The sequence below is a fragment of the Heterodontus francisci genome, chromosome 2, assembly GCF_036365525.1.
Source record: "Heterodontus francisci isolate sHetFra1 chromosome 2, sHetFra1.hap1, whole genome shotgun sequence".
NCBI lineage: Eukaryota > Metazoa > Chordata > Chondrichthyes > Heterodontiformes > Heterodontidae > Heterodontus > Heterodontus francisci.
The window spans coordinates 205,655,599-205,682,713 of record NC_090372.1 but is presented as its reverse complement, the minus strand read 5'-3'; the positions used below and the strand labels follow the sequence as shown (position 1 = coordinate 205,682,713).

Below are 27,115 nucleotides of genomic sequence, written 5' to 3'. Positions count from 1 at the left end.
ACAACAGATCTGATGAAAGGTCACTGACCTGAAACGTTAATTCTGTTTCCCTCTCCACAGATGCTGCCAGACCTGCTGAGTATTTCCAGAAGGTTCTGTTTTTATTTCAGATTCCCAGCATCTGCAGCATTTTGCTTTTTTTAAAAAAAGAAAGAGATGGAGCTGTCTTTTGGATGAAGCATTAAACTGTGGCCCGCTTTGTGCAAGTGGAGGTTAAAGATCTGGTGGCAGAAGTCAAAGACAGAAGGGAGTCTTGGTCAACGTTCCTCCCTCCATCACACACACACAAAAATCAACAGGTCATAAATCTCCATGCTGTTCATGGGATCTTGCTGTGCACAAAAATCTATGCCTACATAACCACAGTCACAGAAGTGATTAAAAGCAGTTCATGTTACATGAAGCCCCGTTTTTTGGGCGGGTGGGGGGGGGGGGGGGGGGGTCTTTTTTTCAGTGACTAAACCCAGTGCACACAGGTCAGTGAGTGCAGCCTGCGCGTCACAAACCTCATTCATGTCCACGTGCCCGTATGGAGGCTTGCGATGGCGGTACATCCAAAAGGCCAGAAGGATGATCATGGACAGGCCAGTGATGGGAAGCAGAGCATATACCAGAATGTTCAGCAGCGAAGGAGTTGGAGGCGGTGGCTCAAACACAACTAGGGTGAAAATTGGAAATGGGGAAGAAAGTCAGAATGCTTGTTTATTCGACTGCACCCACCCCTCAAGCCACCCCAACACACACATCTTTACTTGCTGTATACCTGAAGGCTTATCATGAGAAATCCCACCAGTGCCGCAGGCCATAGGGCTCGCCTTCATCCTACCCGCACCCTGACGTCCACACACGTTCACTTCCAGCAAGGTAGCAGATAATGAGAACAAGTGTCTGAAACTGTGGCTCATGGCCCCAGTGCTGGAACACCTGGTAGTGCTCTCATTGCTGCCCTGGCTGAGAACAGCTAACTCAGTTCAGAGCAAGGATCAAGAAACTCTACATCTTACCACATCCTTTATTCAATGAGTCGTCACCCACTAGTCAGCATTAAATTGAAAAAGAGACATTTGCGACAGACGCGCGTCGTTACAGTTAAAGATTATGAAATGCAGACTTTAAATATTTTGGGCGGGAGGTAATAAGAGGTTAAGTAGGCTGGAAGATTCTGTAGAAACAGATCCATGCTGATTGGCGCAGTGAGAGGAACTGGTATTGTGCCAGTGTTCTGTATGTAATAAATTTCTGAATATGGAATTTTACAGCACAGGAGGAGGCCATTTAGCCCATTGTGTCTGTGCTGGCTCTTTGAAAGAGCGATCCATTCCTCCAGTTCTTGTCCTGCAATTTGTTCCTTTGTGATAGCGGTGATGAGAAGGGAGCTAACCAAAAAACCTTCAGGATCTGATAAAGAATAAGATAAAGGCTGGGGACCCACTCCACCAAACCCAACGAGGATCATGGAAGTGGCTAGTCTTAGATGTGTGGCGTGGCAACTTTTTTTATTCTGTCATGGGAAATGAGCATTGCTGGCAAGCTCATTTGTTGTCCATCCCTAATAGCCCTTGAGAAGGTAACTGAGTGGTTTGCAATGCCATTTCAGAGGGCAGTTAAGAGTCAACCACATTGCTGTGGGATTTGAGTCACATGTAGGCCAGACCAAGCCCCAGGGCATTAGCCTGGGCCTCTGGATTACCACAACACCACCATCTCCCCTTGAGAACCAAGTCAAGTATAACAGAAATAGCCAAAGAAATAATAAAGTGCTGTGTCGCAAGGCGACAGCTCATGCACGGCCTGCAGAAAGTCAGGTGGTTAATTGGACTACCAATTGTGGAAGTTCCACTCCACATCAGGAAAAGGAAGAAACAGGATTCTCTCCCTGTCCAATTGAAACTGGACTTCTCCTTGCTGTTTTATGGAGTAGTCAGACAGCAGGGCAAGCATCCAACTGAGAGTCCAAATGAAAGCCTGCACCAATGAAAATCCTACCCGATTCAGATGGGACAAGACTAGGGTGACCAGACACCCTTATAGACCTGCGACTGAGATCAATTCAGAGGGACGGGGCAAATGAAGAGAATTCCAAGTTTTCTGGGGAATGCAGAGACAGCAGAGTGATGAATGGAGACTGGCTCCTCTTTGTGTTAGACCAGGAAAGCCAGAGATTCTCTAAGTGTCTGATTCTCTATCCAAGTTCTAATATCATGCTGGTGCCACCAGCTCGCAACTTACACAGCCTGTGGCAACACCAAGACGAACTTGCACGATTCTCCATGGTCAGAAGTTGGGAAAAGCCAGTTTAAATAAAATACAGAAGCTGGATTTCTCGTCCACTTGGCCTTGGCAAACCTGGCAAGTTGAGTTTGGTATTGCCAATGGCCGATGTTGGAGAACGGCGCTACAGAGAGATGCCATTTCCTTTTTCCTCTTCCCCATTTTTGGTTCTGACCATTACCACAAGCCTGATAACCACAATGGGAGTGCTGACAACAGGTCACCGAGCTGAAGTGTTAACTCTGTTTCCCTCTCCACGGATGCTGCCAGCATTTTCTGTTTTTATTTGAAAGTTGGGGTAAGGTGGTGGGGGAGGGGAGGAAGAGGGCAGGGAAGCAAATGGGGAGTCCTTTTTGCAAAAACTGATGCTTGCCATATTGTTCAAATATCTTAAACTACACTTAGATAAGAAAATATCGCCAACTTAGATTAATGGCTGCCTCTCAAAAGGTCACATGAAGCCAGCGGAGACCCGGTCAAATCTGGATTTGAAAACATATGCCCATATTTGGATTCCAGGTGTGAATGCGCTGTAAAATTTTTTTTAACGTGGGCCGCAGGCTTCGTTCACTCCTGCGGAATACAAGAAGACAGGCAACAGATGGACCTAGGTCAGGCCAACTTGGGATCCATTCAGCTGCCTTGTTGAAATTCAGGTGCCCATTTCTCCCAGTTTGGGAATCAGGAAGCATCTGGAAGTCCAGACTTGCCTGCTCAGCGCATACACACACACTACCTGAGAAAATGCAATTCTCAATTTGCTTGCAGAGCACAAACACACCATGGCACGCACGTACGCGCGCACACACACACACACAAAAACCTGGCAACCCACCTTCTGGCACAGACTCTGGGAAGTGGAAAAACTTGTCATTACAGTAGTTCCCCTCGCAGCAGCAGAAAAATACCTGAGGGTTCTCCTCCGTCGCGACACACTCCACTCTGTCAGGAGAGAACAAAAGGAAACAAATTAATCACATACTGCACTGATCCTTCACCCACAGGTGCAGGCGTGGAATCCAGTACAAGACGGTGAGTAATATGTCAAAAAGAAAAGACCACAGATCACCTCAAGGTTCATTACACAATTAATTCCATTATATATGTTGCAGCACATTGAGCCTGGAATTCTGATGAATGATTTAATTACTTTGCACAATGAGGACACGCACTGAAGTGAACCTGTATTCAACATACGTTAACCCTTGGAGGCTTGGAGTCCAATTCCTGCGGTTCCTTTTAACTTGATTTTTCTCTTTCCGAATTAACTCCTCTTCCCTCCTTGGTAGTTGTGCGTGCAAAGGGAAGGAAATTGGCAATGGGAAAATGGAACATTTCTCACTTCAGACCCAGGTGCCTATTATTAAGCACTGTCGCTTTGGGCACAGCAGAATGATGAGGCTTTTTTTTTTAAATCAGTGCATCTGTAGTTCAGTCTGTAGGATAGGATGAATCAGCTCCCTTCATCTTGACCACCTGATCTTACAATTCGGCCCTCGGGACAGGGAAGCTGTTTTTGGAATTGTAAACATAGGAATCCTATGCGTGGACATTGCTGTCCCCTAACTGCAACTGCAGAAGTGCCTGCGTGTAAAAGTGTCTTACAAGGTTGAGTAGGGCTCACTCTGCTCTGCCCAGACAACGTGCGTCAGCCCTAACTTTGGAGAACCACACCCCGCTGCAGGGGGTGTCTAAGCTGTTGTCTTAGTGAGCCGCACAGATGCCTATGATCGAGCCTCAGGGGCCACATAAAAAGGTTTAAATCCAATTTATCCGTCAAGCATACAGCGCTAAAAAAGGGGCCTTCTACAGGCCCACAAAACTCAAAACAGGATGAACCAGTGAAAAAGAAATAAAGGCACACATAGGTTGCCTAGGCCTTTAGCAATGGATTGTCAATCTCTGAGGGTCACAGGTCGGATGCCACTGCCCCAATGCACCAGGTGTGACATCTTTTATTTCCAAATGAGCCACCTTTGACCTCTCTGATTGCCAATTAATGCCAGCTTTGCACTGTAGGTTCACCAAACTAATTCCTGGAATGGAGGGATTGTCCTATGAGGAAAGATTAAATAGACTGGGCCTTTATTCTCTGGAGTTTGGAAGAATGAGAGATGATCCTATTCAAACATTCAAAATTCTTACAGGGCTCGACAGGGTTGAGGCAGGAAGGATGTTTCCCCTGGCTGGGGAGTCCAGAACCAGAGGACACAGACTCAGAATAAGGGGCAGGCCATTTAAGACTGAGATGAGGAAGGAATTTCTTCACTCAAGAGGGTGGTGAACCTTTCGAATTCTCTACCCAGAGAGCTCAGTCATTAAGTATATTCAGGACTGAGATTGATAGATTTCTAGATATTAAAAATATCAAGAGTTACAGGGATAGTGCAGGAAAATGGTGTTGAAGTAGAAGATCAGCCATGATCTTACTGAACGGCGGAGCAGGCTCGAAGGGCTGAATGGCCTACTCCTGCTCTTATTTCTTATGCCCACTGGGGACTGAATTTAGATTACCCAGTATCTATTTCAAATAGGACTGTCAGCCAGCAGACACAAGCTACTTTCATCCCACTCTGGACTGAATTTGAACTCAAGTTCAAGAGCTGAAATGCTACTGTCTATCCCTCAGCCTCACTATCTCCTCGGATATTAAATAGAATTTCTACAACTCCGCCATTACTGATGTGAAACTCGGTTTCCTCTTTTATGTCAAACACTTCCTTTACCCTCAATAACTCGATAAATCCAAGGCTGGCACAAGAGTTGAAAACTGCTCTCATATCCACAGAAATTCTAATACATCCCCTCTAGCAGACAGGAAGTGTGAAAACTGCATGTCATCTGATCAGAATCTGGATGTGGGATGAGATTGTATATAAACACCAGGAGACTGTACTCACATCACATCAACATGATGATTCAAAATGAATAGTCTCCAGGTGTAAGCTGTCAGTAATAAATATATCCAGACTCTCCAAAACGTTCACTAAAATCAATACAAATCTAAATAAATGGCCAACATATTACATCGGAGTTTATACATGAGTAACAATCTGTTTAAGCCTCCCATCGAGGGTTACAATTATCAGAATTCGTGTCTCGCTTTCTGATCACTATCCCGTGCAGTTGAGGACATTTGTAAATTGTGCTTTGATAATTAGAGAATGGCCTCAGGGAACTAAGATTTCCTTCTTTAAGCATCATGGGAATTGTATCTGCAGTGTGGACAAACACGGAGAAAATGAAACAGCAGTGTCCTCATCCTCAGAGCATCTGACAACAGAACAACGGATTTGCAGGAACATCTGTAACTCCGCAGTCCAGATCTGCAAGACTCCAAGTAAAATAATTCCAAGTTTATTAAAAAGGAAGGATAGCAGGTAGACTGGCACACACACATCCATCCATCTCTGGCACAGCCCTCAATTCAGTCAACAGTTGGTTCCCTGCCACACTCCCTGTTATTTTGAGGAGACGGCCAGGGTTACTGCTTCATAGCGAGCTATGATCCTATTGCTTTCTCCATATCCCTCGCTCACTTTTGAAAGGTGCTCGAGGTGAAAATTATTCTTGGAATTGACACCAATAGGCCAAACAACAGCTACTCTCAAGTCAACAGCCTTTTCATTGGCAGCCCCATACTGTGAAAACTCCAGCAAATGTTTCCCCTACTTCTATGTTCCCCTCCCCTCCGTATTATCTCCTCTCTTGGAAGGTCATAGAGTCATTTACGGCACAGAAGGAGGTTATTCAGCCCATTGAGTCAATGCTGGTTCTCTGTAGAGCAATCCAGTCAGTCCCATTCCCCCACACAATCCCCAAAGTGCTGTAAGTTTATTTCCCTCAAGTGCCCTTCCAATTTCGTTTTGAAATCATTCATCGTCGTTGTTTCCACTACCCTTGTAGGCAGTGAGTTCCAGGTCATTACCACTCACAGAGTACAAAATTTCTTCCTCACATTCCCCCTGCATCTCTTCACCAAAACCTTCAATCTGTGTCCCCTAGTCCTTGTACCATCAGTTAATGGGAACTGCTTTTCTTTGTCTACCTTATCTAAGCCTGTCATAATCTTGATCAAATTTCCCCCTCAGTCTCCTGTGTTTTAGGGAGAACAACCCCAGCTTCTCCAACTGAACCTTGTAACTAAAATCCCCCATCCCTGGAACCATCCTGGTAAATCTCCTCTGCACCCTCTCAAGGACCCTCACATCCTTCCTAAAGTGCGATGTCCAGAACTGGACGCAATACTCCAGTTGTGCCCTAACCAGAGCTTTATAAAGGTCTGGCCTTTTGCTGGCATACAGGTGCCAGTGGCCGACTGGCATTGCTCATACCAGAGCCGAGACCGTATATACTTTTTGTCCTCCTCTAGCTCAGGGGCCATTCGAGACCTGATCTGGCCTACAGTGGTTCAGGAAGGCACAGCTTCAACAACTTCAAATCAAAGTACATAGAGTGAGAAACTGGCAAGCGGGTCAGTAACCAGAAGATACAGATTTATAATAATAGGAGATTCTTTTTTAGGCTGTGAATTATGAACTTGAATGCTCCGCTTGAAAGGGTGATGAAAACAAAGTCAATAGTAACTTTCAAAAGGGAATTGGATATATAGGACTACGGGGGGAAAAAAAACAGGGCGCAAAATTTGACAGAGAGCCACATGAGCCTAGAGCAGTTGACTAAAAGCTTGGTCAAAGAGGTAGGTTTTAAGGAGCATCGTAAAGGAGGAGAGAGATAGATAGAAAGGTTCAGAAAGAGAATTCCAGGGATTAGGGCCCAGGCATCTGGAGGCACAGCTGCCAAAGGTGGAGCGATTAAAATCAGGGATGCAGCCAAGGCCAGAATTCGAGGAGTGCAGAGATCTCGGAGGGTTGCAGGGCTGGAGGAGGTTACAGAGATAGGGAGAGGAGAGGCCATAGAGGGACCCCACATGGACTGCAGCGGTTCAAGAAGGCAGCTCACCACCACCTTCTCAAGGGCCTGGCCAGCGACGCCCACATCCCATGGATGAACAAAAAAAAATTGAAAACAAGGATATGAATTTTTAAATCGAGGCGTTGCTGGACTGGGAGTGAATACAGGTTAGTGAGCACAGGGGTGATGGATGAACAGGACTTGAACAGCACAGTTTTTGATGAGCGTAGAGTGGAAGATGGGAGGCCAGACTGGGGAGAACTGGAATAGTCAAGAATAGAGGTAACAAAGGCAGGGGTGAGGGTTTCAGCAGCAGATGAAATGAGGCAGGGCCGAAGTTGGGCAATGCTACAGAGGTGGAAGTAAGCGACCTTAGTGATGGAGCGAACATGTGGTTGGAGCTTATTTCGGGGGTCAAACAGGACGTCTGGGTTGCAAACTGTCTGTCCCAGCCTCTGACACTGGCCAGTAACAGGGATGGAGTCGGTGGCTAGGAAAACAGAAATTTATTACAGACCTGTGGCGCAGTGGTTAGCACCGCAGCCTCACAGCTCCAGCGACCTGGGTTCGATTCTGGGTACTGCCTGTGCAGAGATTGTAAGTTCTCCCTGTGACTGTGTGGGTTTCTGCTGGGTGCTCCGGTTTCCTCCCACAGCCAAAGACTTGCGGGTTGATAGGTAAATTGGCCATTGTAAATTGCCCCTAGTGTAGGTAGGTGGTAGGAGAATTGAGGGAAGGTGGGGATGTGGTAGGGAATATGGGATTAATGTAGCATTAGTATAAATGGGTGGTTGTTGGTCGGCACAGACCCGGTGGGCCGAAGGGCCTGTTTCAATGCTGTATCTCTATGACCTGCTACATCAGCCTTCCATTTGCTTTCAGTTATTCCTCCTTTCCCGCTCCTGAAGGAGCGGACAGTCTACCTCACAAGCACAACGCTTTCACTCCTGATTCACAAAGCTTCTCGTCTCCTCCAATTGCTGAAGGATCAGATCACCCCCACCATTCTATCTGTGTCCGTGTCTGCCCCCTGAGCTCCAGGCCTTACCTGTCGTAACAGTTAAAATCATCCAGCCAGCATCCTTTCTTGACCAGTTCGATTGAGCCGGAATTATTCCGCCAGGAAGCATAGCAGTGAAGGCGCTTGTCCTTTTCACCCTCACACCGTTCCACCCCGCTCTGGTTTGTCTTCTCAAGCTCCCAGTTTGCATTGTAGTAAGCGCACACTCTGGTCTCTGCTTCTCCATGGCCCGGACCTGTGAGATTGCACAAGGAAAAGCTTATTAGAAGAGGTCAGGAGAGGTCATGTCTAAATATAAGCAAACACTTGGAAAACAGTCAGGAGGTCAGGTAGCAGCCACTTTTTAAAAATTCTTTTGTGGGATGTGGGTGTCACTGGCAAGGCCAGCATTCATTGCCCATCCCTAATTGCCCTTGACAACTGAGTGGCTTGCTTGGCCATTTCAGAAGGCAGTTAAGAGTCAACCACATTGCAGTGGGTCTGGAGCCACATGTAGGCCAGACCATGTAAAAACAGCAGATTTCCTTCCCTAAAGAACATTTAGTGAACCAAATGGGTTTTTACGACAATCAATGATAGTTTCATGGCACCATTACTGAGACTAGCTTTCAATTCCAGATTTTTTAAAAAATTGAATTATTTAATTGAATTTAAATTCCACCAGCTGCCCATGGTGGGATTTGAACCTGTGCCTCCAGGACATTAGCATGGTCCTCTGAATGACCAGCTTAGTAACATTACCACGACGCCACTGCCTCCCCCATACTGTGTAGAAGGGTAGGAGAGAGGGGAAAAAAACCAGGTCAGTCACCTTTCACCTGAAATGTCAACTGTTGTTTCCTTTGCCACAGAGGCTGCCTGACTTGCTGAGTTTTTCCAACACTTTCTGTTTTTATTTCAGATTTCCAGCATCTGCAGTATTTTGCTTTTGTAAACCATCTGATGGGCATTTTTAAAAAAACGCACAAGCTTTTAGTTTGTGAGTAGCGGCAGCAGATGGGGGGAGGGGGGGGAGGGGGCGGAGAAACTGAGGGGCGCTGGCCATAATGGTGCAATAAAGACCATAATCTTCGTTTACAAAATCCACCCGCCGCAGCGTCACCCTCCTTTTATTTTTAAAGACGAGGAGTCTGGCGAGGTTCCCTCTCTTCATTGTTATTCATGTTCATGCTTTTGCTTTAGAACTAAAATTCCTGAACTGAGGAGCAAGTAGAGTGGGGAACACCCGCTGGACCCACTCTCATCATGTTTTAGGACAACGCACTTTAATGTGCTTCTTCTGTGACGCAATTAATTTATCACTCGAAGCAGCCCAATTTCTTCGTTACTCGATGGGCTGAATGGCCTCCTTCGGGACTGTAACAATTGGTGATTCTGTGAAGCCCAGCATTGCATAGAATTACAGTATTTACAGCACAAACAGGCCATTCAGCCCAACTGATGTGTGTCAGGGTTAATGCTCCACACGGACTTCCTCCCACTTTACTTCATCAGCATATCCTTCTATTCCTTTCTCCCTCATGTGTTTATCTAGTTTCCCTTTAAATCTAACCATGCTATTCTTCTCAACCAACATGCTAGCGAGTTCCACCTTCTAACCACACTCTGGGTGAAGAAATCTCTCCTGAATTCCTTACTGGATTTATTGGTGACTGACTTAAATTTATGGCACGCTTTAAAACATTCCAGCCATGTTTGGAGAGAGTCATAGACGCAATCTGTAACTGAGTGATTTTCCACAATTCAATTGAACATAAGAACTAGGAGGAGGAGTAGGCAATTCAGCCCCTCGAGCCTGCTCCGCCATTCAATACGATCATGGCTGATCTCATCTGGGCCTCAACTCCACTTTGAACACGATGGGAAAAGCCTTTCATTACTATTTGGATAAAAGCTCAGTTAGTAGGTGGGGGCAAGGGATAAAAGAGGGGGAGCTGCCTAATCACATGCCCCTGCCCACTTTACTGAAATGCAAAAAGGCAACTCTGAACATGGGGCAACACAGGCAGGGTGTGGAATACTGACCTTCGGGAGTTCCCAGATCTCAACCTGGTGGTGGTTCGGAATGGGAGACAGGGGACACGGAGTGTTCGGGAGGGGAGATTGAGAGAGAAACCAAAAAAAAACACTGAATACCTGTGGCTGTGTCTGCAGAGTCACTTACAGAGGATTGGCATCAGCTTTGGGCCAAACGTGAGATCTCAGCTGTAGAATATGTGCAGCACGGGAAGACCAAAAAACAGATGCAGGGTAGAAAGGCTCTTAAATTCAGATCCCTGAACCCCAGAGCAATTTGTCCCGAACAATTCTATAAAGATTAAAATGAACTCTGAACATCCTCTCTGAAGGATGTGAAGGGTGCAGAAAAGATTTCTGAGAATGGTTTCAGGGATAAGGGGCTTCAGTTACGTGGATAGATTGGAGAAGCTGGGGCTGTTCTCTGTAGAGGAGATTTAACAGAGGTGTTCAAAATCATGAGGGGTCTGGACAGAGCAGATAGAGAGAAACTGCTCCCATTGGTGGTAGGACGGAGAACCAGAGGATGCCAATTTAAAGGGATTGGCAAAAGACCCAGAAGCAACATGAGAAAAAAACTTCTATACGCAGCGAGTGGTTTGGATCTGGAATGCATTGCCTGAGAGCATGATGGAGGCAGATTCTATTGTGGCTTGCAAAAGGGAATTGAATAGTTTTCTGAAGAGAAAAGATTTGCAGGTCTACGGGGAGAAGGCGAAAGAATGGGACTAGTTGAGTAGTTCTTACAGACAGCAGACATGGACGTGAAGGGCCGAATGGCCTCCATCTGGGCTGTAACTATTCTGTGATTCTATGCAATGAACTGAAACTCTCTTAGCAGCAGCTGCCTTTTTAATTCGGTCCAATAGTGTGGTGCAGGAAAAGCATCAAATACCAGTAATTTATTAATAGTAACTGGTAACACGTCATTGGACAAACTTCAAATAGCCAGTGCTTTACGCCCCAGCCTTGATCTGCCAGTGACTTGTTACTATAATAAACGCAGCTCCCAAAATAAAAACACTGCTTTTAACCTTCCTGGCCCTCAGTGCACTGACCTTCTACATAGGAATAAAATCACAAACAGAAGCAGCAGCTTTACAGGCTGACGTCAAGGTAGAACACTGATATCACTCACCTTTGCTAATCAGCAGCTGGTAGGAAGAGGGAGTCAGTTTGCCACCAGGTTGCAGTTTTAATCAGTGATTTTATAATTCATCCCAAACTTTGATTTAACCTCTTTTTTTTTTTTTAGAAAGCAGTTCCCCTCCACTAAGCCCAAGTCTTGCATCAATTAACACAGCAAGTAGTTGAGCAAAATACAAGGTGTAGCCATGGGCTTGCGATAACTTTCGTGACAGTAGGAATACCACAATCTATCTTGGAGCCCCTCGATTTGGCAGAGAAGAGGTGGAAAGCAAGAATAAATTAGCCAAAGTGGCTGCCTTTGGACGTTACCCTTCGACCTCTGTTAAAAATAACACGCACACACACACGTGTGGATGTCGGCTTAGGGACAACTTTGGGGAAGGACTGAAGCGCACTATGATCAGACAGCTTGCCTACACTTACAGTCAAGGCTCCTACATGTGACTCATACCTGTAGGCAGACTGTGTACCTTAACATCTTTAGGACAGGAGGAAACTTGATATGAGATTACTGCCAAACAAACGTTTTATCTGGGAAATCTGCAGGAAGCTGTGAAATGGGAAGTCTATGCAAATACGACAGGCATTACAAGCCTCAATTGTGCTTTTTCCTCTGAGTATTGCTCCTTCTTTTAAAGCTGCTTTTGTGTAACTCAAGAGCAGCCTTGGTTCAGTTTCCCTGCTGTGGTATCCGCAGTTTTGGTGCAAGAAACTTCTAACGACTCCAAACAGAAAACATTATGGCTCCATCAGTAATTTAGATTTTCATGAAGATACCAACAGCCGAATATCGCATTAGGAAAGGGTGGGGAGAAGAGAGGGAAAACAGGAGAGATGGCGATTGTTCAGCTTGTTTTCTTCTTCCTGGTCTATAGAAGCCACCCCCCCCCCCCCCCCCCCCCCCCCCCCCACACACACAATCTACTTCTGCAATATTCTCTAGAAGCCTAGCTCATGCCCTCTGTTCTTGGGACTTGTGTGTTGCCCACTCCCTTCCTAAACCTTGTTCCATACCTACTTATTGTGTCATTATCACACAGGAGGAGGCCATTTGGCCCATCAAGTACATGCTTATTCAACTAGGCTTTGACCATTACCCCTACCCATCCTCCGCTATGTTCAGTTCCTCCTTACCTTGGTACATTTTGCTCTGTTAATGGCGTTATATGCAAATTATAGCAACAAAAAAAAAATCATGACTATTAACCTTCCAAAAGGAATACAAATCCGGTCAGACCTATTCTTGAAACATGGGACACAAAGCTCCAAATCACACCATTGCTATCGTAGGAGTGATGAACAGGCCTGATTGATCATTTCCACAGCTCTGTGGGTTGATTATATTTGTACCAAACTCATCACTTCCATACCCACAATAACAGATAGATATAATTACAGTAGGCAGTCTCTCTTCCTCGCCACGCAACCCAGCTCTCAGGCCCGGCCAAGAAATCTTGCTCTCAGGCTTCTGTCAGCATTGCTCTCATCAGTCACTCAGAATCCCAGCAGCACTGTCCATATTCATTCGCCCTCCACCCACACTTAAAGGTCCAACTACTGTACAACAGCAATAACTTGCATTTATATAGCACCTTCAATGTAGTAAAACATCCCAAAGGGCTTTATGGGAGCGTAATCAGTCAAAATTTGACTGAAAAAGGTCCGAGAAAAGTCATGGTTGGTGACTTCCTGGAATTTTCCTGGTTTATGTTGCAAAGTGGATTTCAGATATTGGTGTAAATGTCTGAGAGTCATAATTGTAAGGTTCTGGCTGTGGATTGTCAAACACTGGGGGAAAGATTTAAACATGCCAGCAGTACAAAACCTGCACTGCTGGGGAGACCAAGAGCTCAATGGCCAGAACAACTGCCATTGATTTAGGTTTGCATAGGCGATGTGGGGAAACGGCATTTCTTGGTTGGACGGAGGAGATCCCACATCAGTAGAAGCACCAGTGCTGCCCTCTCTATCTGTTACAGTGCTCATTATCACCTATCTCTTATGGAAAGTGCCACCTCCCAGAGACTGGGCAGGGATATTCCTGGAGTTAACATTAAGAAACAGGAGGAGTAGGCCACATGGCCCCTCGAGCCTGCTCTGCCATCCAATAAGATTACGGCTGATCTTCAACCTTAACTCCACTCTCCTGCCCTATTCCATATCTCTCAATTTCCCTATTACCCAATAAAATCTATCGACCTCTGTCTTAAATAACCTCAACAAATGAGCTTCCATTGCTCTCGGGGTAGAGAATCCCACAGACTCACAACCCCAAGTGAAGAAATTTCTCATCTCAGTCCTAAATGGCCGACCCCTTATCTTGGGACTATAACCTATAGTTCTAGATTCCCCAGCCAGGGAAAACAGCCTCTTAGCATCTATTCCATCAAGCCCTCTAAAAATGTTATTTGTTTCAATGAGATCACCTCTTCTAAACTACAGGAAATATAGGCGGATTCTACTCAATCTCTCCTCATAGGACAACCTGCTCATCACAGGAAACAATCTAGTGAACCTTCACTGCACCCTCTCTAAAGCAAGTGCATCCTTCCTCAGGTAAGGAGACCAGAACTGTTCACAGTACTCCAGGTGTAGTCTCACCAAAGCTCTGTATAATTGCTGCAAGATTTCCTTACTCTTACTCTCCAACCCGTTTGCAATAGAGAGTGAAATACCATTTGCCTTTCTAATTGCTTGCTGCACCTGCTGTAAGGATGAAATCATAGGGGCTAAAAGGGGCTTTTTTACCTTGAGCCTGAACTGTGATTCACTTATTTGCCTGCTCGGAAATATCCATCACTTCTGACATGCTAAAACATTTATTTAACGTCTAATTGAAAGGGGAACAAATGAGGTTAACAGCTCGTGAACACTCTGTTCTGGAACAGATAGTCTGACTGATGTCTTATGGACCATATGTGCACTTCATAGAGTCATAGAGTTCCTTCCTGCCTAGCTTCTGGGAGGCAACCAATCATTTCATACAAGGTTTCCAACCAGCTTAGTTTTGGGCCAGACCAGTCTGATGGACTCCAGGCACCCAAACAAAAGGCCAGACACCAAAAGTCTCGCGTTAAAGTAGAATTCCATTCTTCTTCACTGCTTACTTCTACCACTCATCCTGGTTTTCAAATCCGCCCATGGCCTCGCCCCTCCCCATCTCTGCAACCTCCTCCAGCCGGACAACCCTCTGAGATTCTCCAATTCCGTGCTCCTCCAATTCTGGCCTCTTGCGCATCCCCGATTTCAATTGCTCATCATTGGCAGCCAAACCTTCAGCTGCCTAGGCCCTAAATTCTGACATTTCTGCTCCCCCCTCCACTTTAAAACCTCTCCGCATCTCTCTCCTCCTTTAAGACCCTCCTTAAAACCTACCACTTTGACCAAGCGGTCATCTGTCCTAATGTCTCATTATGGGACTCAGTATCAAATTTTCTTTGTGAAGTGCAATGGGACACTTAACAAGGTTAAAGGTGCTCCATAAAAAAACAAGCTGTTGTGTCCAGCGATTCAGAGTTATTGAGGTTTGCAGTCATCAGCAGCAGCAAAAACAAATCGGAACTCAAGCCATCATTCCCTCCTCTCCCCAGGCTCATCCTTCCATCTGATCTGGTTTAAAATAGGGTGAAATTTGACAGACAACAACTTTCATTTATTGTAGAGCGCTTCCCAGAAAAAAAGAACATGTCTGAGCACCTCTCTTGGTGCCCCCAATATTGTTTCCAGCCCTAAAGGGAAACATTGCGACTTCCTGCAATCTCCTGATGGTTCAGTAGCTACAGCCTGGCTTCTTGCACATGATTTATTGAGCTCATCTTAACATGCTGGGTTGGATCACTGCGTTTTATCTGTCTAACAAGGGAGATTCAAACTGCACTGGGCTAGCTGGAAAGCGATTGAGGGCTTTGAACCAAGGTCATTAAAATCAGCATTTGGACCAGTTTTCAGTCATACTTTAATGACTGGCACAGAAACAGGACCAGGGCCGTAGTAACATTTAACACAGTTAGGAGATTTCCTGAAGTGATGTACAGCATTGAATTAATCCCATTAGCAAAGGAGCAGAATACAGATAGGATCAATTCTAAGTGCCTCACTTTGCTGCTGATTCAGTGCATGTACCAAGAGTTAGTTACAGGAGGAGGAGGTTGTAAATATTATTTTCCTTTTGTCAGAAAACTCCTTACAGCTCCCGTTTTTTTTCCCTCTGCTGAGTGATTACTCTTGTGGTTTCTGACCTTCTCTAACCTCTGACTGGATTACTGTATTGTAATCCAGTCCCTTCCATCTGATGCCCTTGACTTCCACTTTGCAGTCAGAATGGTTTTTTTTTTCATGAAAAACTAGATGCTTCAGTACTACAGCTCCCTCCTGGTTAGAATACAGATAGTTGCATTAGGAAGTCTGGCCTATCTATTGCCATTATCAATGACCAGGTCCATTAATGAGGAGTGTTTCTTCCCTGTGTCACTGAAACTACTCGACCTTGCTCAGAGAACTCTGCATTGGAACTACAGTTTCCTGTACATTCCTCACTTCATTTGCCCCACTATTGCTGACCTTGAGCTATCCAGGCATGAAACACTGGAATTCCCTACCCAAAACGCTTTGCTTTTCTATCTCTCTCTCCCCTTTATGTCTCTGCTTATAACCTATCTATTCAACCAAGCGTTTGATCACCTGTCCCAAGGTCCTTTGGCTCGGGTGTCAATTTTTGGCACTTTTACTACATTAAAGGATTTACTTGCGTTGCGTGTGTTTTTTTTTTAAATTATTGGTTGATGGGATGTGGGTGTCGCTAGCTAGGCCAGCAATTATTGCCCATGCATTATTTCCCTCGAGAAGATGGTGGTGAGCCACCTTCCAGAACTGACTGGCTTGCTAGGCTATTTCACAGGGCAGTTAAGAGTCAACCACATTGCTGTGGGTCTGGAGTCACATGTAGGCCAGACCGGGTAAGGATGGCAGATTTCCTTCCCTAAAGGACATTAGTGAAATAGATGGGGTTTTTTCTTTACATCCGGTACTTTCATGGTCACCATTATTGATACTAGCTTTTTATTACAGATTTATTGAATTGGATTTAAATTCCCCTGCAGCCAGAGTGGGACTTGAACTCAGATCTCTGGATTATTAGCCCAGGACTCTGGATTACCAATCCAGTAACATAACCACTATGCTACCATACACTGATACCCTCTCAGAACCTTGCTCATGTTACCAATGCTCACTGTCAACATGGATAGATATTGGTCATGAGATGGAGGGTGGGGTGAGGTGAGGAGAGGTGGGGAGGAAATCATAGCTGTCACTTTTTTATGTTGTCTGATGCAACATAAATGAGATGTTTGGTTGAAGATCTCAAACAGGTTTATTAACAGTTAATCTATTATGTACGGTACAGAGCTAACTATTTACAGAATCTTACTCTGGATGTTCTAATTAGAGTGACGCAGGCTTGTAGTCACATGACTGCATCCTGGCACATAGCTCATTAGCATACTAAGCTCTTAAAGGGACATCATTCTTAAAGGCAATCACCACCAGACACCCACGAAAATGCAAGGCTCACTGGACAGAAATTAGGAAGGGGAACGACGCCTTAACTTTCCTTTAACTAATCCACCGCAGTCACCAAGAGCAGTTTCCCATCGCCATCCTAGCTGGGACCAGGCAAGTCAAGATTCAGCGATAACCCCAGGACTTTCTGGTCAATATATCACAGTACCACATAGAACAGTGACTTTACTAAACCACATGGGGAGCTCGCCGAAGGAGGTTGAGTTCAAGGGTTGGCTGAGTAAATGCCTATAAATCTGGGCTACACTTCACTGCCTGTTGTGAGTCAGCTCCAAGCTCCCAATGACCAATGAAAATAAATTACAGAGCACCAAGGACACAGAGACTGCGACATTTGTTGAACGTAAACGGTCAACACATGCTCGCACTCCTTTCAAAGTTGCTATTTATGAGGTCGCAAAACAAACTTCGCCAACTGAAGGCCGCTAACCCTGGAGGACGTGCAACCTTTATATAAACTGACACCTCGTAAAGATGACTAAATGGCCTTTCTTCACTTTTACAAGGACTACTGAACTCCATTATAGCAGCTTAAGTTACATTAAACACTGCCTGGAAAGGCACCTGCTGCATAGTGGTTTCACTAGAATGGAGGAGCCAAAACCCTGCAGTAGGATAAGGAGAGACAAAAGGAAGGGAAGGGGAGGGGAAGGGAGGGAGGAAAGGAAAAAGATTAAGGGAAAAGATAAAAGAAAAGACTTAAGAACGTAAGAACTAGGAGCAGGAGTAGGCAATTCAGCCCCTCGAGCCTACTCCACCATTCAATACGATCATGGCTGATCTCATGTCGGCCTCAACTCCACTTTCCTGCCTGTTCTCCATAACCCTTCAACCCATTACTAATCAAAAATCTGTCTATCTTCTCAAATTTATTCAACGTCCCGGCATCCACCGCACTCTGGGGTAGAGAATTCCACAGATTCACGAGTCCTTTAATTTTTTTAAATGCCTGACCCAGCCCGAAAATAACAAACATATTATTGAAACAGAAAAAAAATCGTAGATTAAAATGAAAATACGAAACAAAAAAAAAACCAGTGCAGCCTGACCCGACCGGAGCCTGAATGCTGGATGCAGAATACAGAGCCGACCCACCCTGAAGCCGACACATGTAATCGGGTTCAGTCGGGTTTGGGTTGGGTAGCCAGGCTTTACTATAGTCTAGTTAATGTTTCGGGTCAGTGGCCCTTCTTTGGAACTCCGAAGAAGGGTCACTGACCCGAAACGTTAACTCTGCTTCTCTTTCCACAGATGCTGCCAGACCTGCTGAGTGATTCCAGCATTTCTTGTTTTTATTTCAGATTTCCAGCATCCGCAGTATTTTGCTTTTAATTTACTATAGTCTGCAATGAGCAATGTAATTGCACCTTTTATGTTCCTTACCTCTAGCCAAATAGATTCTGTCCTTGATCCCTCTGGGATATCCTCTCTCCCCAGCACTGCAATGCTCTCCTTAATCAATACTGCCACCCCTCCCCCCTTTTTCTTCCTTTTTAAAAATCTTTCCTGAACACCTTGTATTCAGGAATATTTAACACCCAGTCCTGCCCTCGCTACTCCTCCCCCACTCTGAGAACAGGGAGTGGGGGGTGTGAAAGAGAAGAGAGAGAGAGCATGAGAGTAAGTCATAGTGAGCGAAAAGAGGATAGAAAACAAGAGCGTATACAAGCGAGAGAGAGGGAAAATGGGGTGGAGTGAGAGCAAGCATGTATGAGAGAGAAAAACAGTCAATTTCTGTTGGGTGAAACTTACAAAGTAGCAGATCCCGATGTGCAGGATACACATGAGCTAAATACACAAGTCACCAATTCAGAAAAAAGAGAAATCAAGGTGAAGAGGGTGAGGTGTGAAATACAGAACACCATCGATTTTGGGAACAGCTAAGAGATGGAGCATTGAACTTTACCTTGAAATATGCCTTCAAGTGGATGATGAATGCAACATTCTTGACAGTGCTGCAACACTGTAACTTTATGCAGCCACAGTGCTCCTGCAGCAAACTGATGAAATAAGTGTCGATAAGGGTACATTCACTGGTTTCTGTCTGCTTGAGCTGTACCAAATACAGTGCTCCCTCTCGCAGTGTAAAAGAGCTCCACAATTGGCCTAGAATTTGCTGGTAAAGTTTAATGCACTGACCATTATTTGTATATAAACTGTCCAGCAATTTAGGACGAGGAAGAGATACAGAGAGTTGCAAATTGCTGAACAATTTCCTCACAGCAGCTAGCTTTGCAGAACAGGAACTCAGTATCGCTGTCCTCGCGAATTTTGAGAAATTGCTGCATTTGCTCATTAATTACTGAATAAACAACAACAACTTGTACTTAAATAGTATCTTTAACACAATAAAACATCCCAAGGTGCTCCACAGGCGAATTATAAAACAAAATATGACACTGAGCCACATGAGGAGGTAATAGGTCAGATCAAAAGCTTGGTCAAAGAGGTAGGTTTGATGGAGTGTCTTAAAGGAGGAAAGTGAGATAGAGAGGTGGAGAGGTGTAGGGAGGGTATTCAAGAGCTTAGGGCCTGGGCAACTGAAGGCACTCCAAATGTGGAGTGATTAAAATCAGGGATGCTAAAGAGGCCAGAATTAGAGCAGCACAGATATCTAGGAGGGTCCCTGCAGAAAGTTAGGGCTGGTATTTAACTGCTTAAGTACCTTTTAATAACTAGATTTAAATAGTCGTTTAGTAGGACAGAACTTGAGTATTGCTAAAAATAGAGACACATTGTCGAAGCTTTTCGTCTTGTACTCATCAGGACAATCGCAAGAATAACCAATGTAAGGGAAAACAACTTATACTGCATGATGAGAGTGCTGATTGGCTGGCAAGTGAACTCTGGTAGAGGCGTTGCCATGGCGAATGCACCAGTTTATGGGGACTGACAGTTAACTGCCAAGCTTTGTTTAAAATTTAAACCAGGCAGCTTGACTCTGATTGGTCAAGGCTTTGTCCTGAGGAATGAACCAGCGAATGGCTGTTACTTATTTTGTTCAGCTGAAACAGGTACATATTCTATCTGTCTGTAAAGAACAGGGCCCTGTGTATTAATATATGTAGCTTCCAGTACGCACAAATGCGTCTCACTGTGAGCCCAACTGCCAATATTAAATTGGTCGCCAGCGTAATTCTTAGCACACTGTGGAATATTTAGCAAATGTTGTCCAATCGTGGAATCACATCTAATGTTGGACACTGTTTTGAGTTTTGCAAGTGTCAGGCAAGCCCCCCACCTGCCAAGAAGGCGGCACATATTATTTCACCACATGAACATGAAAACTTAAAATTGTGGCTGGGAAGAAAAGAGGGCCTATCGCAAGGAATTGCCAAGCCCCTAACTGGAAAGACATTTGCATAGTAACAGACAGTACTTGGAATGGACAAAGGGCCACTCCCTGCTCGAATTGAATCCACAATGGACTTTTGATTATCAGACGCTGAAGCACGTTCCAGGTTAACTACTAAGATGGCCGAATACACAAAGAGACGTGGTCAGACCAGTTTAGTCACATGACTAACTCACTGTTGGAGTTTTTTTGAATTTGGACTGGCCAGAGTTAAAACTCACCATGCTGTTTTGTTCCTGGACTGAGAAGATCTCTCTCCTGTCTGCTCTCATCTCACTCTCACCAGCTTCGGAAACCTCTGAAGAAATATGAACGCCAAGAGAGAAAAGTCTCCTACGTGAACAAGGTTTAAGAAGAATACTGGGCCCCAACAAAAAGTAAGAGCTGTCTACAAAGACTCTACTGTGAGCTGGAAATATAGCAGTCACAAAAAAAACCCTTCAGAGACTGCCTCAAACCTTTCTACTTGATTTTTCTTCTGCTCTTTTTCGTCCCTATTTGCATGTGTGTATCACATGTGCATGCTAGAATGAGCACATCGTATATCTGTAGGCATTAACCGAATTAGAGTTTAAGTACTTTAATAAATTTCACTTTTCTTCTTTAAATCTAAGAAAGCCTGTTTATGTTCATTTCTTTGCCTTATAATTGGAAAGTGGCGAACAAGGATTCACCAAGAGGGAGCTTAAAACTCTGTTTAAAAATTAAAACCCTATTACAATAAGACCAGGAGAAGAAAGTAAAAGACCCCTAGACACCTTTCTCACCTGGTCGTAACACAACCTTGGGCTGGTTGGGTACGATCTGTACCTTGCCCATTGTGAACAGCAGAAGGGACACCTTGTCTGATACGATCCGCCAGCCTTTGGGACGTACGGCCTATATACATAGCATCACACTGACAGTGAAATTCATATATCACATTACTTATTTGTGCGATGGGCAGAACGTCTTTTTGGCTTGATGGCAGCATCCTGTTAGAGGCGAACAGCACACATGTTGCTACTGCATAGTAGCAGCGTGAAACAGTTAGCTTCACCTGTTGCTCAAATTTTTCCAGGGTAATCTGAGGTAGACTGGGCACTTTTCAGGGCTGAAAAAGACAGCCTTAGGCCCATTCATAATTTGGCACGATATACAGTGAGAATTGATCTGATAAGGGTAGCCATCGTCACACAGGATATCTTTGACTCGCCCTATTTCAGCATCAAGCTTGCATGGTGAGCAAAATGGCTCAGGCCCTACTTACGAAGTTGAACTAGATTTATGCTCCTGCACTGCCACTCAACCCTCTCCAGCCCAGAAAGGAAACAAGTAAAATGGTGGCGTCTCATTCTTGCGGGCTGTAAATTCTTGAGCTATTTTAAATTTAAATATTTTATTGTTCTCTTACTTTTCCTTTCTGTCTCTTCTCTCAATCCAAGATGAGGAAAATCTTTTTGATGGAGAGTGCGCGGTTACGGTTCGGAACGCAGTGCCCGAGAGCGCGGTGGAGGCAGAGTCCATTGAGGCTTTCGTAAGGGGGTTGGAAGAAAAAAAAAACTGCAGGGCTACGGGGATAGGGCAGGGGAGTGGGACTAGGTGAGCTACTGTTGCAAAAAGCTGGCATAGACATGATGGGCCAAATAGCCTCCTATTGTGTTGTAATCATACTGATTCTATCTTTCTTTCCCTCACTATTTCTTTTTCTATATATCATTTGACTCTAATTCACACTACTTCCTTTCCATTGCTCCTCTGTTTATTTCTCATCCTTAAATCTCATTGGTTAAGGAGATAAGACTGTCGTTCCCATTGCTCAGTTGCCTTTAAAATAAAAGACAAATACTGCAGATGCTGGAAATCTGAAATGAAAACAGGAAGTGCTGGAAATACTCAGCAGGTCAGGCAGCATCTGTGGAGAGAGAAGCAGAGTTAACGGTTCAGGTCAGTGACCTTTCATCAGAGCATCTGATGAAGGGACATAGACTTGAAATGTTAACTCTGCTTCTCTCTCCACAGATGCTGCCTGACCTGCTGAGTATTTCCAGCACTTCCTGTTTTCATTTGCCCAGTTGTCTTTGCTGAGCTGCTAGCAGCTCACACTGCCAGAAATCTGGAGCGCAAAAACATTTCGAGCTGAAGGGTACAGGAAAAGCAAACCTGGGTCAGTATTTTCCATAACTCCTGCTCTGCATTATTAAACTAAGCAGAGACTCGACATCAATTGTTGCGTGGAAGCAAATTAGAGGGGATACAGGAACACAACAACTGTCTACTACATCCTGTGCAGTATAGTCACTGTGTGGTGTAAACACATCAGTGTTAGCCACTTTGTTTAAAGTTCTTCCCCCTCCTTCTCCACAAAGGGCACAGACTTCTGTTTTGTCTTTTTCTGGCAATTCTCTCTCCTCTGAAAGCAATTGCTGCAACATAATTTGACAGGTGTCAGGCACTTTTTTACTGGCTTCTCAACCACGTGACAGTGTGTAAGCTATTCCATCGTACTGGAGAAGGGGTGTTAATGCAATAGGGTATGGGGGCTTACTGATGACACAGCACATGGATGGGGGGGAACAGAGGGGTTTAATGACAGTGCTGTTCACAGAAAGGCAATGGAGATTTTATCAGATTAGCCAAAACATGGCACTAATGCTCTACCCTACTCCTCAGACATTCATTCAGCTGAACAAGACTTACAAACTCAGGTTGAATTCTGATCCCATGCCCTCTCCACAAAGTCCGTCTATTTTTAGCCTCTGCATCGCAGTCATCACTATCCCACATATACGCCTTCACCAATCAGACTCAATCATTGGAATACTCTCCTCGCTGTTCTTCCATCCTCCAGATTCTAGCTCCACTACCACTCTGCCTTTCAGATCCTACTTACTCACCAATGCCCTCCTCACTGACCTACATAGGCTCCTGGGCCCTCAATACATGGAATTTTAAATTCCTATCCCTGCCTTTAAACTCTTCCATGGCCTCATTCCACCTCAGTCCCCCCCCCCCCCACCCACTCCAGTCCTGACTCCTCAGGAGGCGACTCTCAGCCACAAACCTCCCACTTTCTGCATTGCCTTCCCTACACTCCTTTTCAGCTCTCTCTCTCCTACCTTAAACCTAACCCTTTAACCAAGCTTCTGTTTACCCTGCTGGGTGGCTTCCTCCCTTGGCTCAGCATTGGTCTTTCTGATGCCTCCATCAAGTCCCTTTTCTACGTTAAAAAAAAGCTAGATAAAGACAAAGTCATCACTGGGAGCTCTTAGCCCGAATGAAGCACTTTCTCACCGGGAAGTACATATACTCTCTCCAACCCATCCAGGGAGAAGATTCACAATAAATCAGTTGGTTTAATTCATCAGCCCGATGTTGAATACACAGTACAGAGGAATCAAACCTGTGAAAGTAAACCTCAGGGCACCACATTCTGTCGACATCAGTTAGTGAAAGAGTCTGTAGAAGTAATGGGTCACCTATACCATTAACCACAACAGCCTGCATTCATACAGCGCACTTCGCAGAGGCTTAACCAGACTGAAAAGAGTGCATTACGAAGGTTGTGAAAGAGGCAAAGAGCCCAATGAAAGCTGAAAAGTAAATTTGCTTTCCCTCGTTTCCTGGGAATGGCAGCAAGCAGTTGCTTTGCCCAGAGTGGTCAGCAGCTCCACAGCCCCTCCTTGCTTATCCCAAATTACAAATTCCAGGCTGCTGAGTAAGTTTTGCTGGCAGGACCCTCCAGCAAGATTTCCACAAGATCTGGCAGAGCAGACCAAGTGGGGCAGCATTGGGATTCAAACTGTGTGTGGCCAGTCGTGCTGAAATGGAAACTTCTATTTCCAGTCCAATATCGATTCTGTGTTCGCTAATTAAATATGAGCAACCCCTCAGTCTCCTGAACAAATGTCAAAAACTCCGGATTAACACGAATAAATATGGAATGCTGAGTAGGGGAACATGGTGCTCGGCCCTGACACAGGGTGGGACCCATTTTAACTGATGCAATTCAATTCACTCACCTTTCAACCCAATGGTCGTTAAAATGCAGGCCCAAGTCTCTGGCATTACTAATACAAATGAGGTTGAATGTTTAGCTCCGGAAGGCAGGAACTATCGATTCACTCTCTGCAATACTAACGCCACCAGGATTTCATGAGGACTGCTAAACTGACAGCCACTGACCAAACCTAAGATTCAATATCTACAGCTTGCACTCTTTCTTTCTTTCTTTCTATCTCTCTCTCTCGCTGCCTGCTGTTTCCTTCGCCAGATTTTTGTCTTCACAACTGTGGCTGTTGTGTGCAGGCTATTCTTTTTTTTATTTTGCTCACAAGAGTAAATTTTCTTCGAGAAGCCACAGGACTGTGAGTGAAGAGGGGTTCAGATAAATTCATACCATCTTACAATTCCGTAACGATAACATTCAGACATTTCAGCGTGCTTTATTAAATGTGGGCACTCAGCAGAGAAAGAACTTGCATTTATATAGCGCCTTTCGCAGCCTCAGGACCTCCCAAAGCACTTCAGAGCCAATGAAGTATTTTTGAAATGTCGTCACTGTTATAATGTAAGAAATACAGCAGCCAATTTATGCATAGTAAGCTCCAACAAACAGCAATGTCATAATGACCTGATAAACTGTGTTAGTGATGTTGATTGAGGCATAAATATTTGCCAGGGCACCGGAGGGAACACCCTCCTTTTCTTCAATAAAATGTAACGAGATCTTTTATGTAAATCGCTTCACACAGTAATCATCTTTCTCAAGACAATCTTCAAACTGGTGAAGCAAAACTTTACAAGACCAATTTGGACATGATTTAGTTGAGTAGAAAGATGTCTTCTCGCCAGTGCAGTTCCTTTTTCCTTTCTTACGAAGGTAGTGGTTGCTGGGTTACATTTCCACAGATGTCATAGTCTCAGGACAAGGGGTCGATCATTTGGGACTGAAATGAGGAGAAATTTCTTCACTTGGAGGGTTGTGAATCTTTGGAATTCTCCAGCTGTGGATGCTCAGTCGTTGATTCTATTCAAGACTGAGGTCAACAGATATTTGGTCACGAAGGGAAACAAGGGATATGGGGATAGGGCAGGAAAGTGAAGTTGATGTAGAAGTTCAGTCATGGCCATATCGAATGGCGAAGCAGGCTTCTATTTCTTATGTCGATGCTGTCACTGGTAGTCCTCTGGTATCTCAACCAAATGGCCATGCCCAATCTCAAGTCCTCATTCACGTGCTGTCGAGTAGGGCTAGTGATCTTGTTCCATTTCCCCCTTCTCTCCCCCACCCCATGATTTGAAAGAATGTGGAGGCAACCTCCAGCACACTCCAGCTGCCTCACACAGTCATTGGGTGACTCTCAGAAAGGGGGGCAGTGAAGGGGGAGGAACAAGGTAGGGTGAGGTTGATGGGGAATAGGGGAAGGGAGAGAAGATGGCAGAGGGGGAGGTAGGGAAATGGGGGTAGGGAAGGATATCAGAAGCAAAGTACTTCTGTTTGGGTCAAGGGTCATGACTCCCTTTCTTGCAGGCCCAGATCATCATATTAGTACGGCTGGGTTTACTTTTCACTGGGGCATGAGTAAGACAATCAGTGCTGCATCTTTCAGGTGGCCTGTGCAGAAAGAGAAGGAGCCTCTCGATATGGAATTCATTCAGAGTCACTGACTAATGCTTCAAAGTGCATTAATGCAGGAGTTCAGACATTCTACAGTGAGGCAGCCACATAACAGGTGTTGAGCCCCACTATACTTCAGGGGTTCACAAATTTTGACCCTCACAGCATCACCAACAGGCACAATGCCAAAAGAATGTTGTAGCCATGCAATCTAGCAGACAAGCATAAGCAAAATTCCCCATTGAGACAATTATAACTTGCCTGTACTTAGGGGCAACTTGGGACCGGAGATCGGCATCCGGACTAACAGGACATGCTGGCGGACAAAGCAGAGAATTCCAAATCCCAAATAGTCAATCTTAATTAAGTAGCCAGAACAAAACCACAATGCGCACCTTACGTTTCCAACTGTTGCCTGTGTATTCATGAGCACAAACTAATGGCGTTTTAGATTTGCAACAAAAGGGACTGTGGGCCATCTTGAAGATATTCACACACTGACTAGACTCTCAGCAGTTAGTGAACAATGAACCGTTACACCGACAGCATTAGAGCAACAAAGAGCAGATTAGCATCTCTAAAAAGGTGAAAATAGGCGCCAATCTCCTGCTTAAGTGTGCATTGTGTGAATGGGCAATATAACTGCACTTCTGGGGGGAAAGAAACACCTCTATTAAACATTCAGCACAATGGACTTCTACATGAGTGAACTGGAGTGGGGGGGGGAGTTACCTTTTCTCCTAGCTAATCCTCAGAATGGGATAAATCAACTGACATCTTCACAAAAGCAATTATTGTGCAGGCACCCCTCAAAGATCATTAACTGATCGTCTGGCTGTTTATGCTCTCAACGAATTAACATTTGATTCCACCGATAGGTATGGTTGAGACATAAATTATGCCAATATTCAAGTTTATATTGAATGAAGGAAAAGAGCGAAAAAGAATATGGGAACAGGTCTGGTAAACATAATTTGGACTATTTGCCTGCATGCAAAAACAAGGAAGTTATGATAAACCTGTATAAAACACTGATTTGGCCTCAACTGGAGTATTGTGCCCAGCTCTGGGCACCACACTTTAGGAAAGATGTGAAGGCATTAGAGAGAGTGCAGAAAAGATTCACGAGAATGGTTCCCGGGATGAGGAACTTCAATTACGTGGATAGATTGGAGAAGCTGGAGCTGTTTGTCTTGGAGAAGAGAAGATT

General features: G+C 44.8%; 1 protein-coding gene across 1 annotated transcript in view; it reads right to left on the bottom strand.

The window, feature by feature from the left end:
* The window catches only part of acvr2ba (activin A receptor type 2Ba), a 239,217-nt gene that overhangs the window by 62,538 nt on the left and 149,564 nt on the right, over positions 1-27,115 (bottom strand). Inside the window, exons 2-4 of the mRNA XM_068052075.1 lie at positions 8,234-8,441; positions 3,107-3,213; positions 507-658 (exon numbers count right to left, since the gene is read on the bottom strand). Coding sequence (XP_067908176.1) covers positions 507-658; positions 3,107-3,213; positions 8,234-8,441 — 467 coding nt within the window. The remainder of the gene's footprint in view (positions 1-506; positions 659-3,106; positions 3,214-8,233; positions 8,442-27,115) is intronic.